The sequence below is a fragment of the Nerophis lumbriciformis genome, linkage group LG08 (assembly GCF_033978685.3).
Source record: "Nerophis lumbriciformis linkage group LG08, RoL_Nlum_v2.1, whole genome shotgun sequence".
NCBI lineage: Eukaryota > Metazoa > Chordata > Actinopteri > Syngnathiformes > Syngnathidae > Nerophis > Nerophis lumbriciformis.
Genome location: NC_084555.2, coordinates 19,437,783 through 19,452,768, shown reverse-complemented (window position 1 = coordinate 19,452,768; position 14,986 = coordinate 19,437,783). Strand labels below are relative to the sequence as shown.

Below are 14,986 nucleotides of genomic sequence, written 5' to 3'. Positions count from 1 at the left end.
AAATGGATGGATGGATGTAATTATGTAGTGCAAATAAAATGTAAAAACAATGACAGCACACCAAACCAATTTTTGTTCCTTTAGCTGTTTTTATACCTGCAAATGCTTAATTTAGGTCCAAAATTCAGAGAATATGCTTTAAAAAAAAATTATATAATAAAGCCGCAAACTTTGAAGCGCAATGAGTAGAGGGACGACTTTATATGTATAAGATCTAATTAAATTAAACATTTTTGAAAAACAAATTCAGAACAACTAATTGTTGAAACAACCACAAGTCAAACCCATTTTGGTAAACTTAAAATATGAAGTTGATTGCTCAGTCAAGGGAGTAGCCAATGAAATAATACCTGACTTCTACCTAGTGATGGGTAATGATGCCTCAGTGTGTATGGCACACTTACCTGTATTGACACTGCACTGATACTGTTAGTGTTTCATTTTGGTCATCTGCCATCTGTTGGATTAAAAACGTCATTACATTTGGCCTGCAAACAAAAAAAATAGCAAATATAATTGTTTCTTCCCTTTGCGCAACTCTTATCAAAGAGCCAAATAGTAAACAGCAAAAGAAGAACATTTAACTTGATATGTTAGAAATTGTCCCACACTTTAGAATTATATTTTATTTTAAATTTTTCTTTACACTTTCATCAATAATTATTATTACAAAAATCGAGCTGTCACCTGTGAGCCTTAAGAAGCGCTTCCTGTTAAACACAGTTTGGCGCTTCACAGGCAAACGACATAGCAGCTGTATCGCCTGTCATCGTACAGCCAAACATTACGCCTAACAAAATATTCCTTATTTCCACGTATCCAAACAAAAAATTGGATGGTGACTCAGTCTTGTTGTGTGTAAATGATATACTGCGTGACGTGTGTTTATTACAAAAAGTGTGTGTTAGCCTGCTTTCAATTTTTTCACCCGGAAGTTATTCTTAGCTCCATTGTCCGTCTACGATGTCATCACTGTTTCATGGTTGTAGTTCTTTGCTAACTATAGTTATAAAACGGTTGCAAAATAACTCATCATTGGGTTGAACAAAGTTGCAAGTGACAGCACTTTGATAAAAATGGTGAGGAAATTAAATTTAAGAAATAACCCGTAGTAAAGTATGAAGGTGGTGTCCACGTGGCTCACTTCTCACCTTATCTTTCTCTGCTCATGGCCATCTTCGCCAACAAGAGTCTTAAGTAAAGGTAAAATGTTAACTTATCCATATAATTCGGCAATAATACATTGTTAGTTTGTCATATTATGTAATTTTATGACATAAGTCAAAAAAGTTATGTATTGTTCATACTGATATCAACACTGCTCATCGGCCTTGTGGTTAGAGTGTCCGCCATGAGACTGGATGGTCGTGACTTCGAACCCCAGCCGAGTCGTACCAAAGACTATAAAAATGGGACTCATTGCCTCCCTGCTTGGCACTCAGCATCAAGGGTTGGAATTGGGGGTTAAATCACTAAAATGATTCCCGAGTGCGGCCACCGCTGCTGCTCACTTCTTCCCTCACCTCCAAGGGGGTGAACATGGGGATGGGTCAAATGCAGAGGATAATTTCACCACACCTAGTGTGTGACTATTGTTGGGACTTTAACTGTAACTTTAACATGATATCAATATCGTTATCGACTAATACTTAAGGCTGCAATATCTGTATCGTATCAGAAGGGAAATAATTGTATCGTGACACTGTTACTTTTAATGTTATGACCATTATTATTTAAATCTACCGTAATCATGTCATTTTGCTCCCATGTGCCATCAGCGCCATCACCACCCTCAGCAAGCCCCTCCACAGAGGAAAAAGTGAAGGTCTTAATGGTGCCAGTTCCAGTGCCGGTTTTCATCCCAGTACCTCTGAACATGTACTCCCAGCACACACCTGTTCCAATGGCTATGCCTATAACTGTATGTTCCATCATGTTTTATAGTATCTTATATAACATTTGATTTGATTTGATTGATTACAAGGTTGTTAATTGTCAGTAGCAATCAAAATCTTCTTGCTTTTAGGTCCCAGTGCCCATTGTCATACCACCCCAGCACAAGGATATGACTGATGCAACCACCCAATCAGATCCTTTGGCTGAGGCAACTGAAAAACAGAATCATTCTGAGGTCTCAATGGAACAGGAGGATTCAATATCGCAGAGTAAAGATGTGACCGATGTAGCAGTCCTGTCAGAACCTTTGGAAGAGGACCCGGTTTGTGTTGCGACCTCGTTACGGATAAAAGATGTAAACAAAACTGGTGTCCAATCAGATCCTTTGGATGAGAATAGAAAAAAGCTGACTGATTTAGAGGCCTCCAGAGAACAAGAAGTGCTACCACAGAGTAAAGATGAAGAAGATGCAACTGTTCAGACAGATTCCATGCACGTGCTGATGGAAAAGCGCAAGGATTTAGACGACTCCAGAAAACATAAAGTCACATCCCAGGTTCCCGTACCTATTTTTGTATCGCCACTGCAAAAATATGTGACCGATGCTTTGGATACTTGTGAAAAGCAGAAAGAGTTGGATGAAGCCAGGGAAGGTAATGACTTCATTCTTAAAGTGCATTGTGAGTAAGGATGGGAATTATAAACCGGTTCTTGTTGAGAAAATGCTCCCAGGGTTTCAATCTTTGGGAATCATTTGACAGTTTTGTTCACGATTCCCTTACCGATGACGTCACATTGCACAGCGTCGATTATCAGCACAAACGTTAGAATTATTGACAAGACAACTATACGATTTATATATATTTGCAAAGTAAATATTGTATCAAATTGAGAAAAATCTAGTAGAAACATTAGCAGATGCAGCGTGTGATAACGTTGAATGAATGATGTGTTTTCAACCTCTCCGAGACGGAAATGAATCACCAGCAGCAGCTGTGGCAAAGTCAACATGTCGTCTGCTGTTGATACTGCAGGTAACTAGTGTTGCCTCGCATGTAAAAACATGCTATTATTACTGTAAAAGTCAAATTAATGTTTATCATCCGTTACATGACGAGATGGCATCGACCGGCAGTCTGCACACCTTCCTGTCTAAGAGGTGTTCTCCACAGCTGGAGACACTGTGATTACCAGTCAGAAATATTGCATATACTTCCTAAATAAGCAGATATGCTTAATTTTCTGCAAAATAATGCCTAATTTTCCAGTTGGACTTGACTTGCTTGTATTTGTCTTTGGCTGACGTAGAATTAGCATATATACATTTAAAAAAAAAAGAATACTTCTCATTTCTATGTTGAACATGTTACTGAACATTTTTGTGTAATTGTCATTTGTCACAAAATCATTTATTTATGTTGTATTTTATTAGTACAGAAGAATATTTGTCTATTTGCCCATCCCAGCTGCACTTGGGCGGAAGGCAGAGTACACCCTGAACAAGTGGTCTCCTCATCACAGGATTAACACAGATAGACAGACAAGCAATAACACTCACATTCACATTAGTTATTTGTCAAAATAAAAATATTTTTTTGTGGCACCGCATCAAGGCTGCGGGCATTCTAACACCCCACTCTTGTGTTTTGTTTTTTTAATGAAACAAAGTTTATGCTAATCAACTTGCTTACTATCCTTTAATCCAAATGAGAATCGATAAAGAACTAAATCCTTTAGCGGAATCGACAGTAGAATTGAAATCATAAAAAGCATATAAATTCCTATCCCTAATTTTGAGGTTAAATGTGTCTTATTTTAGAAATATTTTGTTTTGTTTTAGATTAGTTTGTCAGGACAGGGCATTGGTATTTACTTTAATCCCTTATGGTTTGGGCAAAATATGTGTAACCTCAGAATATTTTTTTGTATTTAGGTTTAATATAGTAACATTATGACACATAGAAGATACAGTTCATGTCAATACACTTCCATCCGACAAGCGGCAGGATAACGCTAAAGAATGATTGACCATTTTTTCCCAATGGTATTTTACAGACCAGTGTGAAAGTACATCAGAGATGATTTCTCCTACAATCAACCAAGATGAGGAGCGTCCAAACACAACACAAGCCCAACTTTCGTCTTCAACGAAGGACGCAGAGGCGAGTAGTTCCCCTCCTAAAAGCAGATCGAAGGCTAAGCCGACAAGAAGTGCTGCAGACACCGTCCCTGCTGAACAGCCTCCTCCCTCTCCTATGGCGGATTTGGAGTATGACTTCCCAATGGGTGAGATTTTTAAAAGTTGCTGTTTCTCACTGTTCTGCTAAAATGTTAAGGTATTTTATGTGTTTGACAATGCAAAAAAATACAGGGGTGCCTCTCAAGCCATGAGGGCAATACTGGGAATTTTGGTGTCAATCCGATACAAAGTAAATAAAAGGCTAGTATCGCCAATACTAACACTGATACTTTGACTTGGAATGTCATAATCATTGAGTTATTTTGTGAATTTGCGTCTAGTCAGGGCCGGCTTAGCCCGCCCTGCCCCTTATAGGTAGAACATGCGCTGTACGCAGGGGCTTGCAATACTTTAATATGAATTTTAACCGAAAATGTATTCATAGCTGTTTCACTCACGCTAGTCTCTAACATAAATACAATTTCCAGACACATTCTCACTAACTCCAGCGACACACGGTGTTAGTGCTTGTTTTATAACGCAGTGATACAGGGTTTGAATCGTTTGTTTTTTCTTGACCGTAATGTGGGATCTGTGCTTGTGCAGCCCTTTGAGACACTCGTGATTTAGGGCTATATAAATAAACTTTGATTGATTGAATCCTAATCTGAGTTTATTTAAGAAGGTTTTTACAGTTTGTTTTATTGATGTTAAAATTATTTTGCACTAAAAAAAAAATGACTGAAGAATTTATTTCCATTAATTTGTGTTAATACAAAATATCTAAATTCAAGTTTGATTAAAGTATAAAAATTGTTTCACGTTAATAAAAAAGTGTGAAAACATTTTGTAATGGGAAGAAGGGGGGCCTCCAAATAGATGTCCACTTAGGGCCCCAGTTTATCTCCAGTTAGTAAATTATGACTATGATAACACCGTAAAATTATTTGTTTCAAACAAGAATGATTTCATAACTAAATGCAACTATACATAGCAATGTATTATTATAAAATGAATTTAAAAAAATACCTTACTACATACAAGTCAACACACAATTATTCAAGAAAAAGTTATTTGTGCAAAACAACAAAAATTTAATTATAAAATTGTCAACAACACATCTCATTAACTGCTATTGAAGGCAAATATTTGTGAAAAATAAAGTCAGTGGAGCAGTGAGTAGGAAGGGAAAAGTGTGCTTGAGTGAGTAGTAGAGAGAGAGATATGCACTGTTTGCACTGACACACTAGACCATGGGTGTCAAACTCTGGCCCGCGAGCCAAATTTGGCCCGCCGTGTAATTTCACTTGGCCCTTGAGGCGATATCAAATTAACACTAGAGCTGGCCCGCCGATTATATTCAGTGGCAGTGCCGCGGTAACACCGCATTCACCACTAATTCTCATACTTGCCAACCCTCCCGGGAGACTCTCAAATTTCAGTGCCCCTCCCAAAAATCGTCACGTCCACTTTTCACCCAGTCCAGCGAATGCTGGCCCAGTCACATAATATGTGCGGCTTTAGCCCACACATACACGTGAATACAACGCATACTTGGCCAACAACGATACAGGTTACACTGACGTTGCCCGTATAAATAACTTTAACACTGTTAGAAATATGCGCCACACTGTGGCCCCACACCAAACAAGAATGACAAACACATTTCGGGAGAACATCTGCACCGTAACACAACATAAACCCAACAAAACAAATACCCAGAATCCCATGCAGCCCTAACTCTTCGGGCTGCAATATACCGGTACACCCCCGCTACCACCAAACCCCGCCCCCCCAACACCGCCCACCTCAACCGACGCACGGAGGTGGTAGCGGGGGTGTATATTGCAGCCCGGAAGAGTTAGGGCTGCATGGGATTCTGGGTATTTGTTTTGTTGGGTTTATGTTGTGTTACGGTGCAGATGTTCTCCCGAAATGTGTTTGTCATTCTTGTTTGGTGTGGGGTCACAGTGTGGCGCATATTTCTAACAGTGTTAAAGTTATTTATACGGGCACCGTCAGTGTAACCTGTATCGCTGTTGGCCAAGTATGCATTGCATTTACGAGTGTGTGCGTGCTAAAATCGCACATATTTTGTGATCGGGCTGGCAAGTAGTAGGAATGGATGAAAAGCAGACGTGACGACAGCTCGTGGAGGACGATAAACACAGTGCCTTTAAAGCACGCCCCAAGACTGTGGTCCGGGTGGACTACGAGGTATAATGACTGATGAACAACTTCGGTCGATAATGAAAGATGCCTCAGCTCAAAGCCTGAGCCCCGACATTAATGAACTATCATCCAAAAAAGATGGCAGGTATCTGGCTTGGGCACATCAGATTAGATCAGTGTGTTGCAAACTGAGCAGTTTAAAGTCCTGAATAGTTGGTTTATTCATTGTTATTTTTTTAAATAATTTATTAGCCTGTGGAAAAAGTTAATGTTGATATTTACCTCAGAAGGCTGCAAATAGAAAAGAGGCATTACATTTTTATTTAAATTGTATTTGATATGCCATTGATATTTTTGAATTATTATTATTATTATTTGAAACTCGATTTTGCATGTCACTATAAAGTTATATAAGCCTTGCTTGTTCAATATTTAATGCAAAACTTGTTTGGCTCCCTATTAAAAGGTTAATTTGTTCAACCTTGGCCCGCGGCTTTGTTCAGTTTTAAATTTTGGCCCACTCTGTATTTGAGTTTGACACCCCTGCACTAGACAATACACTGCGCTCGCATAAACTAAGGGAAAGCTAGTAATTTACTGGATGGACGTACAGACTAGAAACGGCAATAAATGTATCGATTCCGTCATGCTAGTATGGATCCGATACAAATACCAACCTTGGTATTAATACCATCGATATTCAGAGCAATACGCCCACCTGTAACCTGGGATCCAATATTATAAAATATGCAATAGACATAACAGGGGTGCCCACACTTTTTCTGCAGGCGAGCTACTTTTCAATTGACCAAGTCGAGGGGATCTACCTCATTCATATATATCATTTATATTTCTTTATTTATGAAAGAGACATTTTTGTTAACAAGTTAAAGGTGTTTAATGATAATACTAGCATGTTTAACACATATAGATTCCTTTCTTTCATGAATACAAGAAAATAAGTTGGTGTATTACCTGATTCTGATGACTTGCATTGATTGAAATCAGACAGTGGTGATGATAACGTCCACATTTTCAAGTGGAGAGAATAAAATGCCACATTAAAGTGGTTAGTTTTTGGCATCTTATTTGTCCAGCTTCCATTCTCGTTTTTACACACTTTACAAGAAATATATTGACGACAAACTCCGTGTCTTGCTAGCTTGTGCACGCCAGCTTTCTGAGACTCTTATTTTGTTTGCGCAGGCAGGATGAAGCAGCGCTTTTATTGTGAAGATAGGAACTGTGCAGTCGGTCTTTAGAGTTTTGACGGCAGGTACGGCGTGAGAGTCTGTTGAAATAAAAAGTGTTTCTCAACTAATTTTTTCTTAATAATCTCACAAGACCCTCGAGTGCCGTGAATGTCAATAAAGTGACGTATTGGTGAAGATTGATGAGCGCTCATTTTTAGGTATTTTTTTTAATTTTTTATCCCTGGCTGGCGAGCACTGACACATCCTCCGCGATCCACCGGTAGCTCGCGATCGACGTAATGGGCACCCCTGTATTATACAATATGCCTATTAAATTAGCGTCAAATTATCACAAAATAGCACATAGACAATGATGTTATCAGTCATATGATAAAACAGAAAAATCTTTCTTTTTATCAAAGTTCCACTATCAGTGATTAAATAACCTGAACTACAAAGAAATGCATACTGAAATACTAGATGCACAAAATTTAAGAAAAAATGTTTTTAAAATGTGAGTTGCGGATACCAACATTTTATTAATGTTCTTGTAAAACAAGCACATTCACTTTGTTTGGTTTGAAATAAGCTATAGAAATAAATGTTACCAGAAATGAGTTGCTGTCTGCGATTTTCCTTTTTTTATAAGTAGCTGTAAGAACAAAAAATGTTAGACACCCCTGGTTTAGCCAGTGTCCAGGCCTTAATCCCATATAAAATCTGTAATGGGAGCTGAAACTGCGAATTGCCAAACAACAGTCTCAAAATTGTTGTCATGATTTTAATGTATATTCAGGATGAAGACAGTTTGACCATGGAACAGATTATCTGTAATAAAACAATTTCGTAACAGAAAAACGTACAGTAAGTCACCCTAGATATTTCACTATGTTGTCACTCAGGAAAGGTTTCGACCATGTCGTCTTCATGGCTAAAATTTATCCCCAACATCTTTTTTCACCGGTCAAATGGTGGACATTTTATAATTCAGTCACCATAACATGAATGTGTTATTACGTTTAAAAAAACGCCTATGGCCGAGTAATACAGTATGATTAGTGTCTTCCTCTTATGTTTTCTTTTTTCAGAATTGTTTGATCCGATACCCACAACTCCACAGAGGGGCGTGAAAAGAGCCAGAGAAGGTTCCACAGGTCGAAAGCGGGTAAGGTGGCAACAATGATAGTGTAGTCTTCTTTTTTTTCAGGTGTCCCAGATGTCCTCAATTTAGCGGAATTCCGCTATTCTTCTCGACCAGTGATCTTTCAAACTGTAGTAGTACGCGGGCTCTATCTAGTGGTACGCCAAAGAATCAATTAAATATAGGAATGTTGCGATGCCAATACGGCACTTTTTGAGGTATAGGTATCGGAGAGTACTTGGAACTAAATCCCTGATACCATAAAGCACCAGTGGAGGACCGCGATAGGCCTGGGCCGATATTCGATAAGTCAATTAACTGACGATAAATGGAAAAAAAGGTTGGTAAGTCTTCCAGCATCGCCATGTGCATGCTTCGAGAGCGTTCATGCTTTTCATCGGTTTCATCAGCTGTGCACGTTTGTGCCAAAGCGGAATCAAAAGAAAGAGGTGAATTCTCTTGTCCTTCATTAAGTGTGTTTGACTCTTGACGCACAGTGCAACAAGTTAGCCACCGCACTAGTGTGGGAATATTTCAGTTCAAACCCTTAGAACAAGATGTGACTGACCGAGGAGTCACTTTTCTGAATGTGCGCAAATAAAACAAACCTGCACGCTCACTTGAAACACAACCACCCGACAGTCCACACTCACTTTGCGTTTAGTGTACAAGGTGAGTGCAACCAAAACACTGCAAAATAAAAGGGGTACACGATTAATCAAAATCTAATCGACATCAAGGTGCGGTAAATAACCGCAAGAGGTTGAGGGTGTTTTTGTTTTTTTATCCTCCGTCACAGGCGTTTGAGTGACGGCCATGTTCGCCAATCAGAATTGAGCCTTGCGTTTGTTCGTCTCTCACTTCAAACAGGAAGAAAGATGTCTTACTTTGTGCATCGCTCTCATCACCTTAGGGCGTTTATTTAACAGTGGAATTAACTGAACACATTTACCCCTTTTTCAGTCATTAAAAATCTGTGTCTCGCAAGGCGCCGCTGCCAACACACACAAGGTACAGAGAGCCTCACAGCACGCCAGTGTGAAGTGCCGCAAAGTACGACGAATTTGGAGGAAAAACATAAGATTACAAAGCCAAATGTCCCGTTGTGGGAATATTTCAGCTTCAAATCGGATGGGTGATATGAGGCCATCAACACAGACGAAAATGAACGAGCAACAATGCCGTCGTTATCACGTGAAAACAATAAACGAAAAGACATGGTCCGACCTAATTTTTCCAACTAGGAAGAAAATGCACTTTAAGATGTTCAATATCTATTTAGTTAAAATTTGTGCTTATAGAAATTAGTAAATTTTATTTTTTGTTAATTTATTCAGGATAACAAAGTGATTTACCTTCCAATTACAGTACAATGGTTAACAATTTTACAGTAATGATAAATAAAATGGTTATTTTCATTATTATATATTAAGATTACATTGCATTAACTGTATAGTTTGTATCTAATATTTATTCAGTTAAACAGCGTGACAAAGACAAAAGATCCAAGTCTGTCTGCGAAAAGCCAAATATTTTTGAAAGTTATTTAAATTGTAAATTATTGCATATTGTTCTAATATGTGGCACCTTGAGACAAAATATGTTGATTAACAGTCTAAAATAAATATGTCTTTTTTCAATTGTTATTTTTGCAGTTTTATGCATTTTTATGTTTAAAATATAACAATCGCAATCGCAATTTTGACGACAAAAATCACAATTAGGTTTTTTCTCAAAATCGTGCAGCCCTATAAAATAGTGTGTGTTCACAAAAAGTGTGGTGAAATACATCGCCAAAGACATGCTGCCTTTTAATACAGTTAAAAAACTAGCATTTCTAAAAGTGCTGCAAACAATGGACAGACATTTGTCATGTCGGTGTTCCTCACTCGAAATATAATACCGTATTTTCCGCACTATAAGGTGCACCTAAAAACCTCCAATTTTCTCAAAAGCTGACAGTGTGCCTTATAATCCGGTGCGCCTTATATATGGACCAATATTGAGCCACAACGGGTCTCGCAACTACGGGATGCATAACGTAACCCCAGCCTCTACTGTAGCGTCTATTCTATGCGCCATATAATGCGGTGCGCCTTATATATGAACAAAGTTTTAAAATAGGCCATTCATTGAAGGTGCGCCTTATAATCCGGTGCGGAAAATACGGTACATAGAAACCATTGGCAATGCCCCTTGAACCCCAAAAAGGGCCCCCTTGACACAGAGCTGATATTTTTCAATTCCTCAATTTTTTTTTAGCTTGCTGGGATCCCTGCTTTTCATCATGTTCTCCTTCTGACTTTAAGATATTTTTGCTGCTTACTGCTTTTGTAACTTGGTTTTCAGATTACTTTTTTCCTTAACTTTGAATTACATCGAGCTGAAAAAAGTCTCAGTGAATGTATTGAAAGTCATGTGTAAATATGCAACTGTATGTATTGTATTTTCGCAACACCATTAACTTCATTTGTCTACTAAACTAAACAACCTCACTCTTTTTGTGTTGATGTAGGGACGAAGGCGACCTATTTCGTTAGACCCCAGTGCACTGGTGACTTCAGCCAGCTTTAAATTGAACCACATGTATGGCGTCAAAGCCTGGAGGAGTTGGGTTCAGAATCACAAGCAATCTAAAAAATGTGAGTTGAAATTCTTAACTGCTTTTGTTTTCAAGACATTGTTTTTGTTTTATATCTTATCAATGTATTTAATTTTTATTGTTGCTTCCTTTTCTAGCCAGTCCAGTGGTTGTTAAAGAGGAGATTCTTCATTGTGATTCTGCTGAGCTTAGCTATGCTCTGTCTCGTTTTATTAAAGAAGTGCGTAGGCCAAACAGAGAGGCTTATAGCCCAGACAGCATTTTCTACCTTTGCCTGGGAATACAGCAGGTACTTGCATTTACTAGGATTCACTTTGTTGAGTGTGGTTGTCACTTTATCCTGGTGTGTCACGTTTGCTTCCTTGTCACTCTTTTTGGACAGTATCTGTTCATGAAGGGCCGCATCGAGAACATCTTTACCGATGAGCTGTACACTCAGTTTGCCACTGAAATCTCTGGAATGCTGCGACTCTGGAAACCGAAACCACTGCCCAACGGTATGCCCACCGATATTTAAAGTTCAAAAAAGTTAAAGTACCAATGATTGTCACACACACACTAGGTGTAGCGAAATTATTCTCTGCATTTGACCCATCACCCTTGATCACCCCCTGGGAGGTGAGGGGAGCAGTAAGCAGCAGCGGTGGCCGCCCCCGGGAATCATTTTTGGTGATTTAACCCCCAAAGGGGAACTGCACTTTTTTTTGGAATTTTGCTTATCGTTTGCAATCCTAAGGAAAGACAGGAAGACAAAAGTTTTTTTTTGTATTCCATTCTAATTTTTAAAATGTGTATTGTTCTTGGTGGCTGGCAATTCAGATAATGGTAGCAATCCATTCTACCTCTAAATCATTTTAAAAATGCATCCAAAAAATGTCACCCATACTTAATTTACGTTCCGTAACCTGTATAATAACCAAGCTGGGACATTGTTATTGTAAGAGCGAACACCGAGGAACTCTTTTTTTTTTTTAGCGTAGTAAGACATCGTCCTGGGACGGCATGCTAGCTCATTAGCCGTAAGTAGCTACAGCAAGAGATAATCTAGCTTTTGCGTCAGCTGCTGAATGGCTTTTGAATTTGTAATGCACAACACAATGCGATAGAACACCAATCTGTACTGACTGAAAAACATGAGCAATCATATTACAGTATTTGTAAAGTATTAGCTAGGGATGTCCCGATCCAGGTTTTTGCACTTCTGATCCGATACCGATATTGTTTTTGCACTTCCGATCCGATACCGATACTGACCGATACTGGCCTATCCGAGTATGTATTAAAGTTTAAAGTTATTTAGCCTACTTAGTTGTCAGAATCATGTTGAAAAGGGTTTTAGTACTCTTGATAACAACTAGCCAGCTGAATTAGGGGAGTTTGAATAATACACAATGGTTGGTAACAAGAAACTGACCTGTTTATTCAAGGATAAACACAAAATAGACAAAATTATACATGACAAACAGAAATGGCATCATTGAACTAGGGCTGGGCGATATGGCCTTTTTTTAATATTGTCATATTTGAAGGCCATATCACGATACACGATATATATCTCGATATTTTGCCTCAGCCTTGAATGAACACTTGATGCATATAATCACAGCAGTATGATGATTCTATGTGTCTACATTAAAACATTCTTCTTCATACTGCATTAATATATGCTACTTTTAAACTTTCATGCAGAGAAGGAAATCACAACTAAAAAAAATCACTATTTTTTTTCATACGGTGTTGATGTGGAAATGTTTGCCTCGGCATTTTGATGGTGTGGACCTGTGGCACCGAATGGAGATAAACGTCTTGACAGACGTTACAATATTTGAACAATGATGACGAAAACTGTTTTCTCTGTCGTGTCTGTGTGTCGAAAATTGTTATGCGCTTATTTTTTTATTTGATTTTGTCTGTGGCATAGATTTGCCGTGCGCAGAGGACGCATGAGCAGGCGCGCACCTTAGCGGCTGCGCTAGCATCACAGCTAACGTTAGCCATGCTGCTACCTCGCTCTCTGCTGGGAGAGGGCGTATACTAGAGATGCGCGGTTTGCGGACACAACCGCGGAGTCCGCGGATTATCCGCGGATCGGGCGGATGAAATTAAAAAAAATACGATTTTATCCGCTCGCGGGTCGGGTCGGGCGGATTAATTAGATATTTTTTTTATTTTATTTTTTTTTGCGGGTGGCAGTTAAACCAATTGGGAAATATATATACATAGTTAAATGTTGTTACCCACATACGAAAAACGAGCAGGCACCTGCAGCATATGCCACAACAGAAGAAGAAAAAAAAAGAGATGGACACTTTTACGGAGCGGAGGGACGCCTCGCCGGGGTCCGGGACCGAGGCTCCTTCCCCCGAGAGGGCCCCACCGGGAGCCGTAGCTGAGGCGATCCGCGAGAAGGGCCCGACGCACGTCCAGGGTCACTACCGCGCCCACCGCACCGACACCCCGCCTCGTCCGCTTTCGCCGCGGCCGGCGTCACGCGCAGCCCGCCACGGCTCGTAACATGGGTCACTCCGCGCGCTCCGCCCGCGTAGCTTACCTGCTTGCTCGCAAAATGATTATTAGCATTCAGACAGGTTAAAATGTTGCTAAAACCACCACTTTTCTATCAGTCACAGTGACTTTTCAAAACAAAAATATTACAGCAAAAATCATATGGGTTGATTGACATGTTTATTCTGTAAGCTAACTTCAATAGTTTGAAATTATTTTGACAGTTAATGCCAGTTATCCTGTCAACCTTTCACAAGACTTCAATTTGTTAATTGAAAGTATAAATAGTATAAACACTTTTAACAGTATGTCGTGCTGTGAAATACAGCCGACAGGATGGCGCACCAAACACAAAGCAAGGCCATGCTGCAGGAGAACAAAGGACTTCTTTCATTTAAGGTTTGTGATAAACCATCAAACTCATTCGTTAAAAGGACTCTATAGTAATATAAAGCGAATTTTTCTGGACATTATCATGCAAGAAAAGTTTATTTTTGGGATCGCGATCACCGCGTAATGATTTTTAAAGGTTGCATTACAAACATTTAACTGTCCCATGTGATCAGCCAGTGCGATTGGAAGTCCATGCTCAATTATTGCCTCCGTAAATAAAACTTCGGCATTTATCACATCCAAAGAATCTGTTTGGGCGACGAAAAACGTTGAAAGTTTTCCACTTGTATCGCTAGCAACGGCATTAGACTTGTGTTTTTTTGTCCCAACGTGGTCTTTTACATCGCTAATTCCTCCGTGTCCGATCGAAAAATCTTGTCTGCACAAGGTGCAATTCGCGTAGTTTTCACCCTTTTTTTTTTTTTTTTTATTAATATTAGATATATAACAACGGGCGGATCGCGGGCGGATGCAGTTCTGATCAAACGTTACATCGGGTGGATGGCGGATGGTTGACGACTTTCTGCCGCGGTTGCGGATGAAATAAATTGCCTATCCGCGCATCTCTAGCGTATACGTATGTGACGTATGACGTGACAGTATGTGACGTGTGTAAGAAGGTGCGCTCGCTGTCTGTAAGAGGGAGACACAGGAAAGAGTGAGAAGAGCCTGTCGTGTAATGCCAGCAGCTAAAAGCAACTGCGTGAGAATCCACAGACCTGTGGATGTGTTGAAGGTGTGCTGGAAAATGCAGAACGGAAATTAGGGAGCAGCAGAAAAGTGGAATGTATTATTTAAATCGGTGCGTTGGAAAACACGGACCGGAGTTTTTTTTAAACTGGATCTGGATCGGCATTTTCCCATGCCTTGCCGATACGCATTTTTTTGCAAATATCAGCGGCCGA

At 39.4% G+C, this 14,986-nt stretch overlaps 1 protein-coding gene across 4 annotated transcripts in view; it reads left to right on the top strand.

The window, feature by feature from the left end:
• LOC133611548 (zinc finger MYM-type protein 4-like) overlaps positions 1 to 14,986 on the top strand; it is an 80,273-nt gene that overhangs the window by 36,897 nt on the left and 28,390 nt on the right. For all 4 annotated transcript variants that reach the window (XM_072913652.1, XM_061968428.1, XM_061968430.1 and 1 more), the window contains 7 exons: positions 1,779 to 1,921; positions 2,027 to 2,549; positions 3,952 to 4,182; positions 8,529 to 8,605; positions 11,097 to 11,223; positions 11,321 to 11,472; positions 11,566 to 11,680. In XM_072913652.1, the coding sequence (XP_072769753.1) occupies positions 1,779 to 1,921; positions 2,027 to 2,549; positions 3,952 to 4,182; positions 8,529 to 8,605; positions 11,097 to 11,223; positions 11,321 to 11,472; positions 11,566 to 11,680 (1,368 nt within the window). The remainder of the gene's footprint in view (positions 1 to 1,778; positions 1,922 to 2,026; positions 2,550 to 3,951; positions 4,183 to 8,528; positions 8,606 to 11,096; positions 11,224 to 11,320; positions 11,473 to 11,565; positions 11,681 to 14,986) is intronic.